Source organism: Rhinichthys klamathensis, unplaced genomic scaffold (assembly GCF_029890125.1).
Source record: "Rhinichthys klamathensis goyatoka isolate OS25496 unplaced genomic scaffold, OSU_Roscu_1.1 h1tg000269l_1, whole genome shotgun sequence".
Taxonomy (NCBI): domain Eukaryota; kingdom Metazoa; phylum Chordata; class Actinopteri; order Cypriniformes; family Leuciscidae; genus Rhinichthys; species Rhinichthys klamathensis.
In genome coordinates, this window is record NW_026606789.1 from 1209111 (window position 1) to 1228772 (window position 19662).

Sequence of the window (19662 nt, forward strand, 5' to 3'; positions counted from 1 at the left end):
AAAAGTCAGAAATCTTCACTTCAGCAGCACTTACAAACACCAAACTTTACTCCTATCTATATTCTGAAGGTTTTACAGAGGGCTTTGTTCATATATCATTTGCCTGATCCCCCCCTCCCCCTCTTTTCTGGCTGTTATGGAGTGATAAAAAAAAAAGAGATATCCAAAACCCTATCTGTAAAAACCTTTGACTCTAATATGTCAACAAAGTGAAAAACAACTTTGAACCTGGCTTTTTCAGATTTGTTTTCTGGAAATGTATGCAAATTAGAGCATATTTCATTAGATAATGCCACAGTTGCATACTTAAACATATCAGAAAACTTGTAATACTAAAAATGTTTGCAATTCTTAAATGTAATCAACCAACTGGGGAAGCATGGTGACAATTAGTTAAAAAATATTTACATAAAGACATAAACCTTTTAACAACAAACATTAAAGTGAGGGGGGGGGGGTCTGCAATTTATCACTTGTAAATTTTCCCACAGCACCCTGTGTGATTTCATTCCTTTATCAGATGTTTCACAGGGGTTTTGTTTGTATGCGGCTCATGTGGCTCTGCTTTGTGATAGCAGCTGATCGGCGTCTCTGCTGTGCACTAGGATCAGGTGGCCAAGCACAATCTCCCCCAACCATTCTGGGCTCCAATCCATGGAATAACATCATAAGCCACAACCTGGAAAAACAAAACACTGCACTGTTCGCAGGCTACAGCATAACAGAGTAACAACTTTAGGCCATGTGGGAGCTGTATCGTTTTGAAATGCATTACAGCGCTATGACTGATAGCATCTTATTTAAATATGTATATATGGGAACAATAGTTGCGTGACCACTTTGGCACAGCCATTACATTTAGGAATGCAAACTACACTGGTTTAAGTCAGAGGATTTCTACAGAATTTGCTATATTTATTAGTATGGAGTCAGTTGCAAAAAACTCATGTAGGTGTTAAGGTAGAGACACACCAAACCGACGCCAAACAACTAGTGCTGATGAAAGCCGACTGTGTTGTCGCCTGCGTCGGGGCAAGAAAGCTGCACTTGAACACACCGAGAGAACTACAGCCGACTGCCAGCTAGCATGCGCGTTCTGCGCATGCGTGTAAATGAGACAACTGTCTATTTTTGCAGATATATTTGTCTATATTCGTCATTCAAAATGAGAAATTGACGCTGCCGGTACACATATCGTAAACAAAGCAAGGAACACCCACGTAAGATGATCTAAAGTTAGAACAGACGTTCTATGCCATTTTGATTGCCATTCATTTTTATTTTGATCATTCTCTCTTCTATAAAGCTAGGAGTTATATTTTAAGCAGAATAAAAAATAAATAAAAAAATTGCACCCAGAAATGAGACTGTAATTGCATTGCAGAGTGAAGACGTCCAACAAGAAAATCTGCTTCACACAAAATGCCTAGAGCAAACTAGCATGTGTGTGTTCTATAAGCAAGGATAAATCGCATGCAATATATATATATATATATATATATATATAAACAAAAAAAAAAACACAAAGAGCTTAGACAGATATAGTAGCACAAATAGATAATCTGGAGCTATGGAAACGTTTTCATATTTTCACACAGCACTCGGACAACATTCCGAATTCCTCACTAAGTGTCTTGGAATCTTTAATAATGTGATCTTGCCTATGTCATCTGACTCCCATTAAGGACAATGCATATCCGCCGGGCATGCAAAAAGATCAAAAGATACACAAAGATAATGTTGTGATCATGGGAGTAGTTCGCAGAATTACCACACAACCATGACTATCAGCAAACTGGGAGCAAGGCTCCCTGCTGCATCTAATGTCCTCTGTGGCAATTTGGTTTACTGAGCAATTTGGAGTTTATCTCGCCTTCGATTGCTGTCAGCTATTTTTGGGGACATTATTTACTTCAGGCTGTGCAACATGGGCATCAAAATTTCAAGAGCTCTATGATTCTTCAAATAGAGGCACCACAAATGAAACTTTTTCAAACTATGTTAAGCATTTATCACACACACACACACACACACACACACACACATACATACATATATATGTATAAAGATCTGAACTTTTAAATAGATTTTGGTATAATGTGATGGCAATGACGTGTAATGCTAATGACAATTTTCACTTTTTGTAGTAAAAAGTTATGGATAAACCATGGAATTGATAACACAACAATTGAGTTATAGCAGTCAATTAACTTTTAATCAACAGCTTCTGAAATAATATTCTCAAAAAACTGTCCGGTTTGGTGGTAATGACACCCATCCAGTAAAGCAACTCTCAGATTATGAAGTGAAAATTAATTAAAATGATCTTTAAACGTCCACTTGAGAAACGATGTGCTAGATACTTGTATTTTCCATAATTAAGAACATTTTAATGGTAATGACAGCAAGAACGGTGATTCTTTGATAGATAGATAGATAGATAGATAGATAGATAGATAGATAGATAGATAGATAGATAGATAGATAGATAGATAGATAAGAGTAATTAAAGAGATACAAAAAAAAAAAATAAGAGACAGAAAAGTTCCTCTAATTGAACAATCTCCCAAATATCTTGAATATTAGATGTGGGAGAATTGTAGGTTGCGAGCCAGCCTTAACATGGTTTTGAACATGGGACTTGCAAATGTGAAAAACATCTGTAAAATATTAAAGGGGAGGGGCTGGGGACATGCTTTTACCCTCAATTACTCTTGAATTAGTTGCTGTTTTAGGGTCTCTAGCAGAATGAACTGCCAAAATTAGCAATTTTACAATGCAGTCTGCGTTCTCATCACACACAAGTAAACACAAAAGTTGTGGGTTGCCAAAGTGTGTAGCTATAAACAGACTGCACGTTCGCGGTGCTGTAGAAAGAGGAAGGGCTATAGCTTTAACTACATAAAACAGAGTGAACCGGGGAAACTGATGCAAAGGCTTAGGATAAGATCGGATTATTGTGATTTTTGTGCACTACCATGAAGAATGCAAAGTCCATATTTTAAGCAACATATAAAAATCTATTGTTGCAGAATTAGTGATTTAAAGAGCCAAGCGCAATATTTCTGAGCAAAGCAGGATATCACGACAAGCATCCTCAGTCTACAACCCCACCGGTGTCCCAGATAGCCGGATGGCTAATGCCCCACATTTCCCTTTCCAATCTTACACCGCGCACATCAACATTTATAACCACAACAAAACCCTACAATATCCATAGTACATTACATTTTGCAAAATCAGTATACTTTTGACACGTAAACGTCAAACTGTGCGCGCGATAGCTGGGAAAAAGGAGATCTTTACCTCGCGCGATCCTTGTGTTGCTTCGGAAGGTGTGAAAATATCCCCGATGAATATCGCTAAGAAATACCTTGAACTGTACTTTTAAATTCACAGCTTGTGGACATGTTTATCTGTTTCCCCAGCCGCTGATTAGAGCTTTTATCGTCGTCTCTTCCCATCCGTCTCTCTTCCCGTGTTTAGGTTAAAGCACTCGCAGGAAAAGTGATGTCATGGCTTGAAATTGTGTTGCCCGCCCCACTTTTATTAAAAGGCCCTATCTTGGGCTCCACGTAGCATTTTCAAAAGCATGTTTTCATTTATAGTTTTGCCTCACACATTCATCTTGTTTAATAGATTTTTTTTAATTTGCTAAAATAGTCTGTTTTATTAAGCTACGGTGTCATCGCGTTATTTTCGTTACGCATCTGCAGTGATTGCATTAATCATGATTTGTGACTAAGCAGCGATTCTTTATTTATATCTGTCCTTCAAGATTAAAATGCAATTCAGTGTTCTGTGGCCAATCTGCATATTTTCTTTTGTGGTGTTTATGCCTTTAATTGTATAAAATGTAATTTATATAATAATAAATAAATTCAAAAATATATATAAAATTCCAAACTCTATTATTTTCTACTAATCTTTTCTACTTAATAGCCAACATGTTCCAAATCAAACTGCTTAATTTTCAAAGTAGGGAGCTCACCTAGTAATTGTTCAACATCCAGACACATTGTCCAGGGTTCTCACTCGTTTGACCAATTTGCATGACCTTTCCAGTCATTTGTGTTTACTGTACAAGGATTTCTGACATAGAAAAATCACTAATGAATCTTTATGTGAACCAGTTTGACTGAATTATCAAAAAGAACCAACTCAAAATAACAATTTGCACACAAATCAAACTTGCAAGGAAGTTCAACAAACCAAGGGTGCGTTTCCCAAAGCCAAATGCATGGATGCAAGTTCTGTCATTACCAATAAGAGTTTAATGGTACATGCGACCAAAGTTGGCTAACGATACTTTTGGAAAACCCAACCCTGATCATTACAAGAACCATGTTATATCCACTATAGAAATTTCCATGACTCTGATGATAAAAATGCCCTGATATTTCTAGGAACCCTGACGGTCCCAGAGGAGCTCCGTTCATGAATGCAAAATTATAATTAACAAGAGCAAGATGAGATGTAAAGGTTTATTTTAGTGAACAATTCCCAGTATGAGTCATGAATATCATATCGAACCAGAAATGTGCTGGATAAAAATGGAGATGGTGCTTGGAGACTTTCTGTACTTAAACACATACCTCATCTTTGCCTTACAAAATACAAACTATGTGCATATACTGTCACTGGCACTGCTGTGCAGAAGACACTTGCAATCTATATCAGAACATGTGCCATTGTGCTATTTTAAGTAAAGAGAATGTTGGGTTAAATTGTGATGAAAGCAGACTTCCGGAATATGGCTTTTAAATAGATATTTGAACTGTTTGAAATATCAAGGGTACAACAGCTGAGAAAATCAGGTCACAAGGTGCTCAGGATAAGGCATCTGTTGTTTTCGTGTCAGAATCCTTTGATGAATTCAGCATGGGAACCACTTGTCCAACTGCTTCAAGTATTTCAGATTCAACCTGTAAAACAAGACAGTAGCTATGGTGCTTAAATGCCCACTTGTCATTGCAAAGAATAGACACACCACTGAGGTTGCATCGTTTGCGTATTCCAAGTGATAATTACCTCATCTTCCACAGACACCTTGTCTCTCTCTGAGAGCTCAACATCTTGGGCAGATCCGTCTAGATATCCATGCTCCGTCCCTGTCAGTATGTCCATGGGGGCCTCGGCAATCTCTCTGATGGTTTGGTCCTCTAATGCAAGCGCTGTATCAAACAGCAAGGGGGATGGGGGACACTGCAATCCCTCATCTTCAACATCAAGATCCTGCACACCAACAGACTTTAATTACATCACTGATGATTAGGGATGCACCAATATTTAAATTCGGCATAGAAATTATTTTATGGTATGGTCAATAACCAATTAATAGCTGATAAATTGTATGCTATTTTGTCTAAAAAAAATTTAAATGCAACAATTTAGGCATTACGTGATTATAATGTACAGTATGAAAATGGCTAAATATCACATTTTAGTGTTAAATTATAAGTGTTTTAAAAAAAAAAAAAATACGGCAAAGGTAAACTACATGTAAAATTGGTAAATGAGAGAAATTCAATATCAGATTAAAAAAACTGCTTTTGGCTGATAACTGATTTAGTATTCATATTTTGTGCAATGACAATGTACCAAATAAAATCAGAAATTTATATTAAAAATATAGTGCAAAATATAGTACAAATCACCACTAGCTTGGTATTAATCTGAGACTTTCATAATTTTTTTTATTTAAACTTTCTTTTAAATGTCTCAATTAATAGCACATTAAGTTACGTTTTAGGTGTAGTACCTAACCAGTTATTTTATAAGTGAACGTGTTTTTGCAAAATAGCTTATATTTAATAAAATCTACTTAACAGCTCAACATCTAATTGTCACTGACGGCCAAATAACCAACACAAAAAAAAACCAGCAATATGGGTAAATTTGCAATATTGTTTGTTTTTGAAAGCAGGCAATGGGAACAAATAATGGAAAAGCACATAAATAGCTTGTGGCATAACAGGAAAATGAGACGTTTCCAAAAAAGAAATTAAATTAGAGGTTTTACTATGGGCACAGAAAATGTTAGAAACAAAATTAAAGGAAGAGGACTGCTGAACATTTAGATTAATTTGCTTTTCATTCATGTGAGGCTACGGGATATGATTTACACTGCAGGGAACATGTTTGAGCAGCACTGTTAGCAGGCATGTAGATACTTGATAGATACCTCAGCAATCTGAAGAGAGAGTAAGGGGTTTTGGTGAACAAATTTAGCGCAGATTGCAGACTTAATTATTCTGATAATGGGAAACTTTGTGTGAAGGAAGGGATGTGCCAAAACACATATGAGAAAAGCAATTGCACACAGCGATTTTTGTTTTAATGAGAAAAACCAACACAAATCATACATCACTGAATTCCAGAGGTAGATTTTCTGTTGGCTGGAGCTCTGCAGCACTGAGGTACATGTCTGTGGGCGCAGACGCCAACTGCTCCGGGGCAAGAGACTCCTGCTCGGGCTGGTACATGGGTGGAGGCAGAGACAGGTGCAGAGGACAGCGGGGCTCCTCAGACTGTCCCATGTGCACAGGCCGATCACATGGAACGTCCTTCAGACCAGGGCACATCTTGAATAAAACTTGGCCACTATCTTGATAAATGTCTATTGTGAAGGGTTAAGGAGATAATGACAACTGGGGAAATAACTTTTAAATGTCAAAGATATGGGAGGCAAGATGAGGTGGAGAACATGAACTGTTCCTTCAAACAGAATGGACTTCACCATTAGATAATTCTGGGAAGTAAACAGACCATTAGAAGACTTTTGTATAAGCCACTGTTTGAAACCAACAGCTACAGCAAACTGCGGGCCTTGATTCAGGGCTACAAGAGCATGTGTGATATGTGTGATATGTGTGTATGTGTATATATATATATATAATGAAAATATACTATATTATTATTAACTAAATGTCTATTTTCATTCAAAAGTCTGGAGTCAGCAAGATATTTTTATAAGAAATTAATAATTTTGTTCAAACAGAACATTATTCTGATCAAAAGTTTTCAGAACTATTTTCAACAAAGATAAGAAATGTTTCTTGACCACCAAATCACCATAATATAATGATTCCTGAATGATCACGTGACACAAAAGACTGGAGTAATGATGCTGAAAATTCATCTTTGCCACCACAGGTATAAATTACATTATATATTAAAATAGAAAACCGTTTTTAATTTTAAAACAATTTCAAACAATTGTAATTCACAATATTACTGTTTTTACTGTATTTTTTTATCAAATGAATGCAGCCTTGCTGAGCATAAGACACTTAATAAGCAAAAAAAATCCTACTGACTCCAAACTCCTGAACAATATATATACAACAAACTACTCAAATTATCAGTCTAAATTTTTTTTCTATTTGCCAGAAAACAAACAAAAAAACAAGTTTAATAGATCTGAACATTACATGCATAGATACAACAGAAACGAAAAAGGATACGAGAGACGCAATGTCGTGTCATCGGCAGACACTGATTTGAACAGCGTGTCCCTTCCACAAAGGAAATACATCTCTGGCCTAAACGCATCGCCTGTGTGGTAAAAAAAAACACAAAAGAATTAAAAGGATGCACAAATGACGTTAATAAAAAGTTACTGAGCATGGCAATAGGCTCAGACTGATGTCCATTTCACAGTCTGAAAATCAAATGTCATTCAGGTCTGTAGAGATTAAACCTTTTATTGTCGTATAAGACGTTACTAGAAAGTCCACCCATACCTGTGGCGTGCCTCCCTCAGTAATCGCTTGTCTTCGCTCTCTGAGCTGACGATGCAGCAACGCCTCCACTCCATAGCGCCGACGATAACGTCGCAGAGCCTTTAATTTTTTTAGGTTCTCTCGTTCCTTCATGGACAGGCCCTCTGGACCCGTTAACAGGCTGCTCCCTGCATCACAAAATTGATTATATTATATGTTGACTGAACACATGAATGCAACCAAAGAATAACAGCAGCAGCCTTACCAATTGTTTCATGCTCAATCTTGCGGCTATGCAGGTAGCGTCGTTTCTTTTCTTTTAATAAGTGTTGCAGACGTTTGAATTGGTCTATGTAGAGGGACTGAAGTCTGATTAGTTTTTCACGTGTGATGAGCGCCACTTCCTCTGCTGTGTAAACACCCGCATGCCTATAGAAAATAAGTCACACTCATCAACTGACATCTCAGGGAGGGCAGCACGATAATGGTTAAACTGATAATCATGATTATTATCATAACTATTTTAGTTATGTATACAAGTATACAATATATACTGTATACTAATACAAGTATACAATGTATACAATATATATACAAAGTATACAATATATCAGTATACAATATATACTGTATATATTATAGTATATTGTATAATATATACAATTATAATTGTATATATAATTATAATTATATATACAATTATAATTATATACTAATATATAATTGTATATATAATTATCAAAAGGGGTGTCTTTCTTCTCCTTTTAGCCATGTTCATCTCACAAAATGGCTAAACAGTGCAAACAGACGGTGGCTAAGTAGTTTTCAACTGCTTTGCATTACGAAAACTGGTAGAACCTTTGAGCAGCTTCTCTCAAAAGCAAAAACGTGAAAAAGTGAATTTCCTAATATTAATTCCAAATAATTTTTACTAAGTATTGTTGGTTGCATGGACCGCATTTATTAACTAATCCTGATAGCAAATCGAGAGAAGCAGAAATCGTACAAAACAAAGCAGATAAGAAAATTTAATTGAGCAATGTCTTACTTCAAAGGGTCTTCATGGTCACTATCAAGACTTTCAGCATCACTGTCAGGGTCTCCTCTCCATGTCTGATCCAAAACAATTGGATCCTGCTCCTCCTCACTCCAGCTCTCTTCATCTATACAAGGAAAAAAATATAGACAAATTATATCGACAAACGGCATAAAACAAAATACATGTAAGACACTGCAACTCTTGTATCATTATTTTATTCTGTTATGCTCAAATCTATTAAACATTTATTTGTGTCAAATGGCAGAACAAAAACTAATAATTTTAATATTTCTGTAGAAATAAATAAATGTTTAAATGGCACAACATATCACCATAAAAAAAATCACATCTATAGATAGGGTTATTAGAAAACAATATCACAAAATAAAGAACAAAAAATGACAACTTAAATAAAATTATTACATTAAAATAATAAAATGCATAAACCATTAGTTAGTATCCTTTGATGTTAGTTCAAAGACAGCAGAAATCATATCTAAAAATAAAAAAAAGCATTTAAATTTTTAGCCAGTATAATAAGGTCTTTTGTTGCTTATGCCACATTTAATGTTGATTTTTACTGCTGTTAATTTCCTCTGGAGTAGCAACCAAACTGGAGTCACTTTAGTTATCAGTTCACACACACAGGCTTGTTTACAACACATTCAGACTTAAAACAGATTTCTCAATGGTTGCAAGGCCAAAAGCAAGTAAGAGCACGATTAGACGCGAATTAGATCTCACCTAGTATGCGACTAGCTTCACTTCGGCCCTCGTGACTGTGAGCTCCAGATTCTGGCCGACTATAGCCGCTGAGCTGAGACAGTAGAACTTCAGGGGACGGGCCGGAAGCAGATGCCTTCCGCATTTGGGCTTGTTGAACCAAAGCATTTCTGCGTGCATGCTCAGCACAGAACGCAACCCTAACAGAAAGAAAAACAACATTAATAGTCAAATAAAAAAATAGAAACCAGGTACTTTCTTAACCATGCTAAGGAAGTAAAAAAAACACACTCACCCCTCTTTTTTCTCTGGTTTTGGGGCTGCATTGGGGCAGCGCTTGCCATTCTTGTTGGAAACATAGCTGCATTGCCTGTAGGGAGCATTTTTATCTTCAAGAACATGTTTGATGCAGAACTCCAGGCCCTCCAGACGAGGCTGTGAACAGGGTCTCTGGGTGAAGGAGCAGGTCTGAGGTTCTTGAGAGCGAGCAGCTTGAGTCACTCGACCTCTGCTGGATGGCAGAACGTGGATCCGAATCCTGTTCATCACTGATGCAATGAGAAAGTCAACATACATAACCAAATCAAATACAGACACCATAATTCAGGTCCTCTGAATTTTCAGTCATTCATCATTACTGCATAAATATTTTTAAAAATTCGAGAATAATGAGGCTTATAAGAGGACGCTTAAAGCATAACCACAAAAAAATAATTCTTAGAATAACTTTTAACATTTCATTATATCCTCATCCCTGATATTTCTACATACCACATGCCATAAACAAATAATGCAATTAATTGTCATGACTGTATATCAACAAAGGGACCAAAAAGTCAGTTTAGCATTGGCTACAACATGATTATGCACATCTGCTAAAGATAAACAATAACTCGTTTAAATGCTTTTTTTTAACGTAACATAGTAACGTTAAGGCACATCAGCACACGAGATTGATTTAACGTTAATTGCACATCAGCACACGACTGTAAGTTACATCAGCACACGAGATTCGTTTAGATCCCGTAAAAGCATGTGGGATATACAGTAAACTCCAAGAGCATTCAGACAGTCGTATAGATCATTTCTTTAACTTTGCATTCGCAAAAAATTGTAACGTTAGCATTACAGATGCTAGGAGTTCCAAAACGTTTTCAGAAATCATAAGATTGACATTTTAATCTTATGCAGAAAGCGCCAAATCCATACGTCAGTGCTGCTGTTCGGCCATCTTTGAATTGGGAGGATAAGAGATACTCTTGATTTTAACTCACAAAAACTGATATAATTAATCAATATATATCATCAATTGAGTCCAAAAATGTTTTTATACGTTATAGAATATAATTTCTACGTGAAAACTCACCTATGGAGTAATACTGGTTAACGTTTACGTGAGATCATCTGCTGCCCCTTCCAGCTTTCAACGCAATGCACTAACAATGAGCTCTGTGTAGGAACGTCATCCATTTTAGCGCCCTCCTACGTTTAACGTTGATTGGACCACAACCTTGAAAGGAACCATTTGATTGGAGGAAAATACTTCACGATCGAGTATAGTCCTTTATTATTGGCTGCTCTATCGCAGAGCAGTTTTTGTTGGCAGCAACTGTATGCTCCAAAAAGTGTAACAAAATAAAAGCAGTCCAGCAATAAACAGAAGCAGGTGGACTCTAAAATAAATAATTTAATAATTGCAGGAGGTTTTTCTGTTGATAAATTCATGCTTTGTTTTGAGCAAGAGATTGATCTTTTCCATAAAGCTTCCACGACTTGTACATCCTTCTCAATTTCCTCAGATTTGGTTTGGGAAGATCCTGTGGGGATATAAAAAAAATAAACATAAAATATTAGAAAATATACAACAAATTTTTTATTGTTGCAGATTAGTTGAAACATACCTGTTGATCTTCTAAGTGGTGAAGATCTGCCAGAGGGACAATGGAAGGTCTTCCATGAGCACACTGGAAAGGAAGATGACAAGAGGAGAGCGAGCTCACCAGACTACAGCACTCCTCTTTACTCAAAATGTCATTGAACTTAATTGCTCCTGTTAAGATAAATAAATACATTTAATTAATATGCACAAGAATATTTAGAAAATGCTAATTATTGCCTACATTCTTAAAAATAGCTAACAAAAATTGACAATCGTTAAATGTACTCAAAGTGTAAACAAACATGTTTAGACACATTGTGGCTTCTTTTGTATAAATGGGAGAAGGGGTAGACAGTTTCTGTGTTCCCTATAACAGTTAATTAACAGAATATATTTAAATTGAACTTAATGGTGGATTTATAACACTAACCATGACACGCTTGTGAAGCGAGAACATTATGTACTGTCAGAGGCAGAGTTCCTCTAGCTCTTCCTGTTGAGTGGAGAAGCTGCAGTATGAGTCAAAAGAACAAAATATCATAAATATATCCCATTCAAGCTCCAAAAACATCCCATTTGTAGTATTTTGTTTACAGTGCTGCGTAGTAACTGATTACATGTAATCTAAATAATAATAATCAGATCCAAATCAGATCCAAAAATTAAGTACCTGTAATTAGAATATAATACATGTTAAAATACTCATAATCAGACTACAGCTACTTTTTTATAGATTACATTATTACTTAATATTCACAAAATGGCAGAATTAATTGATTATCCCTAATTATCTTTTAAATGTTCTTTCCTAAAAAAGGCGATTTCTTAAATACGTTCAGAAAGTCTTCGCGTTTTGTGGAACTGCACACACAGACCAGCCGACTATAATTACGTGGAAAATTGAGAGGCCACAAGGCATAAACAAATAAAATATTTAATCATTTTATTAGTTACTGTTTTGTTTTATTTTAGTTTTTTTTTTAGCTTTTCGTCAATTTACAATCCCTCTGCAGTTCCTTCCCAAACCCTAGTTTGGAAGACCCTTACGCAATGTAATTTTAATTTTATTTTTAATCGTTTCATTTTGTTGTTAACAAAAAATGGAATCATTTTTCTTTCTCTTTGTATTTTTTATCAATATGGAACAAGATTATACTATTCAAATCAAAAAGTCTAAAAGTAATCAAAAAGTAGTCAGATTATATAACTTAAAAAGTGTAATGTATTAGATTACATTACTAACTAAAATTTTTTGTAATTTATTTCACTAATAGACAACAATCTGTAAGCAAACTACCCAGCACTGCAAATTACGTACGGGCATGCCAGCTCACCTCAATGTGTTCTCGCAGGTAGTCCTACAGAATAAAATATACAGTGTATGAGTCTAAATTGAGTTTAAAACAATAAGACGACAAAAACAAATAAGAACTGAGTCTGACCTCTGCAATGGTTTTAATTACTGACCGCCTTCCACGGCGGAGCTCTGTGCTTTCTTTCTCGATGAAACATGTGGGAAGTCTCTCCAACAACACATTCAGTGACTCACTCTTTGGGAACCTTACATCTAAAGCAAGACCCCTCAGGAAGGCCTGACAAGACCTTCAAGAACAAAAGAGAGATTTATGGCATTTTGTTTTGGCAAAGGTGCAGAACTAATTGAACACACATGCATGTTTCAAAGAGAAGATGACGATGGAATCAGGAATGTTTAAACAGCTCAAACAGCTGCACTGACCTCAGAAGTCTCAATTCCTCCTCTGTTACATTAATCTCCAAGGGTGGGGTTACACTTGAAGAACACAGTCTCTTTTTTCCAGGTGTGTCTGGGTCATCCTCATAAGAGTCTAAATCAAACAACAAGCAGTGTGGGAAAAATACATTGAATCCTTATCCACCTCTTCTTTATTAGACTTTTAATGCTTTTACATGAACTTTGTTTTGTTCTTATTCTTATAAGTTTGGGGTCGGTAAGATATTTAAATGTTTTCAAAGGTTACATTTATTTGATAAAAAAAATACAGTAACAGTTGAATCTCTGCTTTCTATTTTAAATGTGATGTGATGGCAAAGCTGAATTTTCATCAGCATCATTACTCCAGTCTTCAGTGTGACATGATCCTTCAGAAATCATTCTAACATGCTGATTTGGTGCTTAACTCTTACATGATTACCATTTTACCTACAAAGCACTAAATGGTTTAGCTCCGCAGTACTTGAGCGAGCTCTTAACGCATTATAGTCCTTCACGTCTATTGCGATCTCAAAATTCCGGCCAGTTGATAATACCTAGAATATCTAAATCGACTGCAGGTGGGAGATCCTTTTCCTATTTAGCACCAAAACTTTGGAACAGTCTTCCTACCATTGTCCGGGAAGCAGACACACTCTGTCAGTTCAAAGCTAGACTAAAAACACATCTCTTTGACCTAGCATACACATAATACATTATAGACTTCTATAAATTCAATGTTAGGCTGCATAGATTAGGTCAGCCGGAACTGGGAACACTTCCCTTAAATCTTGATGTACTCGCTACATCATAAGAAGAATGGCATCTACGCTAATATTAGTGTCTTTGTTTATCCCGAGGTTTTCCCGCAGCCTGCCGGATCCAGGCCGTGTCCAGATCTGACGAAGGAGATTCGCCTGGACCCGATGACAATGCAGTGCTGAAGTATCCACTATCCTCTCCCTATGGAGGATCCCTTTCCCACTCTACAGATAAAGCGCTGTGAATTCCGGCTCGCGTACCCCGAAGTGATAAAATAAAACAAAATTCTGTATCAAAATTTATAGGCAAGAAAAGTAGTTTGTTTAGGCTGGGTTGTATGAATTACAAACCTGCGCACATATTTTAAAAAGCACATAACTATAGAATTCTGAATGAGCATGTGAACGCCGTCTGCGTTAATCACAGGTTCGCGTTTAAAGTCTGATCATTTCGACGGAGGTGAATCAATCAAAGTTAACTTTAGCTGGAAGTAACATTATTCAAGAACCGCTATAACGCCAAAACAATCTGTTACCTTAAATTATATGTTTATCTCTGTAAAGCTGCTTTGAAACAATTCATTGTTAAAAGCGCTATATAAATGAAGATGACTTGACTTGACTTGATTTACCTGTTACCAACCCCTCCAGTCGAACTCTTTCATGGGCAGCATGTTGATCAACCAACACTAGAAGATTTCCTGCAGTAGAAGGCAAAGACAAATGTTTAGGACATCATCACACTATTCAATGCAATGATTTTCAGGCCATGGCACCTTCATTTGTACTGCTTTCAGACACATCCTGTTCTGTTGTATTTATCAAACAAGCAAGGAACTTCTTGTCCACTTGATTGATGACCTAAGGTTTAAAAAAAAAAAATTTGTTTTGTTTTAAATCTTAGATTCATTTTCACCATTGTAAGTGTCAGTTCCTCAGTGCACAAAAAGAGTTGATGTATAATACTTACTCTCATTGTGTGGATCATATTCTTGGTAAACCGGTAGGGGAAAAGAATATTGTGTATCTTTACAGCAAGACTCTCAGCTTGACCGCTGGTTACATCCACAGAAACCTTTTCAGAATAATTATTAGTGTGAGCCAAATTAATTAGATGTTTTTTTTTAAAAATATTCTCCCTTAAAATATTTAATTTATTAAACCAGTAGTCTTTATACCTCTGGAGGCCGTATGAACACCGGGTTACTCCATTTTGAGAATAAAGTCGACAATGAATCGGGACCTTGGGCATCCTCTTGAAAGAGTAAAAAGAAAAACAATTAGTTAATGTGCACTAAAAAGCTGATTTCAGTCCTGATGTCAGTCTAGAGCTGTACCTCTGCTGTCTGTCCCAGAGTTAAGAGCTCTTTCTGCTCTGGGTTTGGGCAGAAAGGGAAGTACAATATCTGTGTGAAATGGATAACACCTGTACTCAAATCCTATGGGCAAAGACAAGCTGATTATAACATAAATATCTGTACATTAGTGATCCAAAAACGTCTCTCTGAATTTCTCCCACCTGTTCTTGAAATAACACTGACCGCCATGTTAGTGACATCTGTGGTACATGACACTTGAGTCTCCTCCACAGGAGGAGAGTCGTATTTGCTGAGCCCTGTAACTTGGTTTATGTAAACTAGCTTTCCTAAGCAACTGTCATAATGAGCCAGCCAGCTGCTGGCCATTGGGATTGTTTCAACACTGTCATTTGTATTCTGACCTTCATTTCCTGTGTTGCTGCACAGAGGATCATGCAGAGAGGTTACTCTGGCTTCATCAACACTGTTCACACTTCCCAAAAATGAAGGCACATTCTTGTTGCAGAGGTGAGGGTCTTCTAAATTTGAGGAAGGTATTGTTGTTGGGTCCTGCTCAATCAGAGCGAAGACTGGGTTGTCTTCAGAAGAATCATGGACAAGCGAATCAACAGTTCCAAAGGATCCAAATAATACATTTTCTTTTTCTAATTCATGGGACTTTTCTTTAAAGTTTGAGTCTTGTACAACTGGAAAAGACAACGTTTCCATGGGAAGAAAGTCTGTATCTCTGCTGACCTCTCTGAGTGCCATTTTATCATGTTTGAAGTAGGAACATTTGGCAGCCAATGATATTTTTTCTCCCTCGTTCCATGGTGAAGATTCTGCATAACATTCAGAACTACATGGAGAATAAGCATCTGAAATGTTCCTCAATAAGGGCTTGTCTATATCATCTAAGCACAAAGTAGATCCTACAAAGCAGTCATTAGATTTTCTAGAGGATTCTGGTTGTAAATGGCTTGTTTTTTCTGTACTTGGTTGTTCTTTTTCAGGATCCTTCCCAAACAACCTTTTGAACTTGTCAAGAGATCCTGTTTCAAAAGACAGAGTTAATTTATGACATGGTGCAGCTCTGCAAGTCTTTGAGCTGGTACCATAAAAAACATGTTCGTCTTCTTGAATGTCATCTAATGGCAGCTTTCTCTTTTTTGGAGAAATTTTATTTGGGAAGCAGAATTTTTTTAAACTATCTTGCGCCCCTTTTACATCCAGAATTGAAATCTTGTGTTTTTTGCTTCCCATCAAATTTATGTTGTTGTTGTTAACAGTAACTGGCAAATCATTATGGCTTATATTAGGACAAATTGCATTTTCATCTTCTTTGCGATTGTTATTCATTTCTGTAGCAACTGCAAATGTGGTCTGCAAGCGCAAATCGCCACCCTGAAGAGCTTTTTCAGCGTCTGATTCTTCACTGGAAAAGGTTTCGGTGTTTATTGACACTTGCTCCAACATTTGACCACCAGAGACTTCCAAACCACTTGCATTATCCTTTTTCTCAGTCAGTGCGTCACACTTTTCACGCGTTTGCTCAGCACTGAGGTTTTGTTCTGCCACAGGAGTCTTTGCATTCCTCAATGGACTACTTGATGGACCATCGCTGCCATTCATGGAAAACTCTGTCACCAGATTTTCCTTAGTAAGAAATGCTTTTACTCCTTCTTCAATGCAGATGAGTACATTATCCCAGTCTTTGAACTCTATCAGTGACTTGGCTGGTTCGAGGCATATGTCATACTCTGAGTAATGGCATTTGATATTTAAAACATAGACGCCATGGAGATCACATCCGCCTCTTTGTTTGGGGCTCGATGTTAACGAATATGCGGTTGGGCTGTTGTTTTGTCTCGCAACACTGCTAACTCTCTTCAGAAGGCTGTTGAGTGTTTTATGAATGCATGTCTTCAGAAGAAGCCTCCCATTTACAAATAGGAATTGCAAGCTGTTATTGTAATGTCCCTCACGACCGATATAACCAGTCATTTCGAACTGCTCATGGACGTAATTGACCTCTCTGAGCTTTTGGGCTCGATTCAAGCCATGAATCTGCACAAACCTGTAATAGGTACTGCTTGTTTTAGAGAGCTGCACCATCATGTGAGCCGAATTTTCTTTTTTCACTGTGAATGACACAGATGGGTGCATCAGAGATATGGCCTCCACTCTCTGACGGATGCGTTCGGTTTCTAAAACAGCATCCATTCTCTTTCTTCGGACTGGCATGTTGTGGAAGAGATTGTAGACGGACACGGTCGTCCCTGCAGAGGGACGAACAGTTTGAGCTTCTAAAACATCCGATGCATTTGCTTCATTAAAGGTTTTAACGTATGTTTTCACCGACAGCTTAGTCCTAGATGACATTTCAACCATTTCTGCAAGGGAGACAATACTGGAAATCGCTTCCCCTCTGAACCCATAAAATCTGAGATTATCCAGATCCTCCAGCGAGCTGCATTTGCTTGTGTTGTATCGGTATCCCACTCTCTCCATGTCCTCCTGGCACATCCCTGAGCCATTGTCGATCACCTGCAGCTTGCATGCTTCTATGTCTATTTTGACAGCCACACATGTTGCTCCCGCATCAATGCTGTTCAATAGGAGCTCCTCCAAACATTGCTGCAATGAGAAAATAGCAACACCAGAGCGCAGCTTTGCTTGAACATCTTGGGGCAAACTCTTGATCATTCTGAAAAACATAAATGTTAAAATACTTTAATGCACAGAGATGAAAAAGTAAAATTAAATATTAGTCAAAAATGTCAATAACGACACACATAAGAGAAGTATAATTATCTTTTCATTTGAAATAATAATTAAACTAATACACGTCTATACCTCTTTGGTGTGTTGTGAGATGTTATTTGTGACTGAAAGTGCAGAAAACAAGCCGTCTGTCAGTTTTGTCAGCTTTGACGGTTGCCATGTAACAACACCGGTAAGTTTGCTAACTGTCTAAAAAAATTACGGTTTCCTTAGCCACTCAATTTAATACGGTGTTTCTACAACTTGTGATAAAAAAAAAACGTTTGCATGGCATTTCATTCGTTAACTCGTTTAAGTGGAACAACCATTATTTCTGTTATGGGTTCGATCCACTTCCACTCACAACAACGTGAACTGCAGCGGAAATGACGTGGGATAAGCAGCAGCGTGAAGCAAGCGACCGTAAACCAGGCCTACTAGTGCAGATGTCATGAATAAGAATAAAATACTTCACAACACCAATAAATATTCATTTAACCTTCATACATTAGAAGTTGTATAAAAATTTTAATATATTTTTTATAGAAAGTATCAATGTTATTTTGTGTTTTTGCAGAACCATATTTTTGATAAATAGGTATAGCTCATTTGATTATATTTCATCAGAGAAGATTTATCGCTAAATAAAACTAAAAAACGAAATGAAATAAAAAAAATATAATATCATATACTATTAGTTAAAATCACGTTGCATGTAGGCTATATTAATAATTATAATCATAACAATGTTTAGCTATCATGCTTTTAACTCAATGAGACTGAGCAAGTGACAGAATAGAAATAAGAAAGTTTTTCCACTAAGAAAGTCTCTAACATCTAGTGTATTGTTATTATTTATGTTATATCCCTCTATCTTCTAATGAAACTCGGAAAAACAATGCAGTGAGCATATATAGGGCCAATAAATAATCTAAATCGATGTGATAAATAAGCTTGTTTTATGCTTGATATGAGGTTTCCAAAGAAAAAAAGCAGTTGCAAAAAAATATACAAAATAATCTAAACATTATTGAGCATGATAAATTGGAGAAGTTTCAGATTTTCTAGAAAACTAATTTCTCTCTCCATTTCAGTCTACATTGTGTCAGCTTATTGAGAGAGAGAGAGAGAGAGAGAGAGAGAGAGAGAGAGAGAGAGAGAGAGAGAGAGAGAGAGAGAGAGAGAGAGAGAGAGAGAGAGAGAGAGAGAGAGAGAGAGAGAGAGAGAGAGAGAGAGAGAGAGAGAGAGAGAGAGAGAGAGAGAGAGAGAGAGTTTGGTGGTCAGCAGTAAATCTTTACTGTGCTGCTCTCCAGGGTGCTGAAATGCGTTGCTGCTGAATGTGGGGGACATAGTGGCATGTTCTCGGTGACCTTCACAGATAAAGATGTGTCATCATGTATCAGTATATTATGAATTGGTATGATTTATAGTGAAAACAAAAAATAGCGGCAAGTTTTGCATGAAAACCTTATTGAAAACGTCACTGATGCATTTTCCCTTCTCGCAGCATTTATTGTTCAACGGAATGGATTTGGTTGCGTTTTGGTTATCACTCTGCATTACTGCGCGCTCTTGAAAGAAACTGAAGTGCATCGAAATTGAGTTAAGACTTAAAGCCTGAATTCCTGCCAAGTCAGTCAGTGTTTTGTATCTTCGGTCAAGGTCCTTTCACATGTGTTAGTTAGCGTGCAAAGCCTCGGAAACATGAGGTGGGAAACAGAAGCTGAACAATCCTATGAGCTA

The 19662-nt window shown here is 36.8% G+C and overlaps 3 protein-coding genes and 1 non-coding gene across 5 annotated transcripts in view; all 4 read right to left on the reverse strand.

Annotated features, from left to right (window-relative positions):
- nckap5l (NCK-associated protein 5-like) overlaps window positions 1-3518 on the reverse strand; it is a 31099-nt gene extending 27581 nt beyond the window's left edge. For both annotated transcript variants that reach the window (XM_056267992.1, XM_056267990.1), the window contains exon 1: window positions 3307-3518. The gene's annotated coding sequence lies outside the window, so the exon portion shown is untranslated. The remainder of the gene's footprint in view (window positions 1-3306) is intronic.
- Window positions 3519-4470: 952 nt separating this feature from the next.
- kansl2 (KAT8 regulatory NSL complex subunit 2) lies at window positions 4471-10944 on the reverse strand. Its single transcript, XM_056268028.1, has 10 exons — window positions 10853-10944; window positions 9782-10034; window positions 9508-9686; window positions 8773-8887; window positions 7990-8153; window positions 7746-7912; window positions 7467-7557; window positions 6366-6619; window positions 5032-5235; window positions 4471-4925 (listed from the first exon to the last, which is right to left on the reverse strand). The coding sequence occupies exons 2-10, from the start codon at window positions 10030-10032 to the stop codon at window positions 4830-4832; spliced, it is 1521 nt and encodes a 506-aa protein (XP_056124003.1). The 5' UTR covers window positions 10033-10034; window positions 10853-10944; the 3' UTR covers window positions 4471-4829.
- Window positions 6710-6844, reverse strand: LOC130102236 (small nucleolar RNA SNORA2/SNORA34 family). Its single transcript, XR_008809162.1, has one exon. It is a non-coding gene; the product is annotated as a small nucleolar RNA SNORA2/SNORA34 family (small nucleolar RNA).
- Window positions 10945-11037: 93 nt separating the features above from the next.
- mlh3 (mutL homolog 3 (E. coli)) lies at window positions 11038-18129 on the reverse strand. The gene is made up of 13 exons (XM_056268027.1): window positions 18013-18129; window positions 15378-17863; window positions 15196-15297; window positions 15037-15113; window positions 14829-14933; window positions 14635-14719; window positions 14491-14559; window positions 13104-13212; window positions 12808-12967; window positions 12700-12723; window positions 11796-11874; window positions 11388-11536; window positions 11038-11303 (listed from the first exon to the last, which is right to left on the reverse strand). The coding sequence occupies exons 2-13, from the start codon at window positions 17860-17862 to the stop codon at window positions 11208-11210; spliced, it is 3540 nt and encodes a 1179-aa protein (XP_056124002.1). The 5' UTR covers window position 17863; window positions 18013-18129; the 3' UTR covers window positions 11038-11207.
- Window positions 18130-19662: the final 1533 nt, after the last annotated feature.

Bases quoted from the DNA above. Each gene is read 5' to 3' on its own strand.
- kansl2 (XM_056268028.1), bottom strand. From the start codon at position 10,032: ATGAACAGGATTCGGATCCACGTTCTGCCATCCAGCAGAGGTCGAGTG. The intron at 8,888-9,507 runs GTGAGATCTAAT...TTCCTTGTATAG, and splicing joins TGAAGCTAGTCGCATACTAG to ATGAAGAGAGCTGGAGTGAG. The intron at 7,558-7,745 runs GTATGGGTGGAC...TTTACCACACAG, and splicing joins CTGAGGGAGGCACGCCACAG to GCGATGCGTTTAGGCCAGAG.
- mlh3 (XM_056268027.1), bottom strand. From the start codon at position 17,862: ATGATCAAGAGTTTGCCCCAAGATGTTCAAGCAAAGCTGCGCTCTGGT. The intron at 15,114-15,195 runs GTACAGCTCTAG...TACTCTTTCAAG, and splicing joins CTCTGGGACAGACAGCAGAG to AGGATGCCCAAGGTCCCGAT. The intron at 12,968-13,103 runs GTCAGTGCAGCT...TTGTTCTTGAAG, and splicing joins GAGGAATTGAGACTTCTGAG to GTCTTGTCAGGCCTTCCTGA.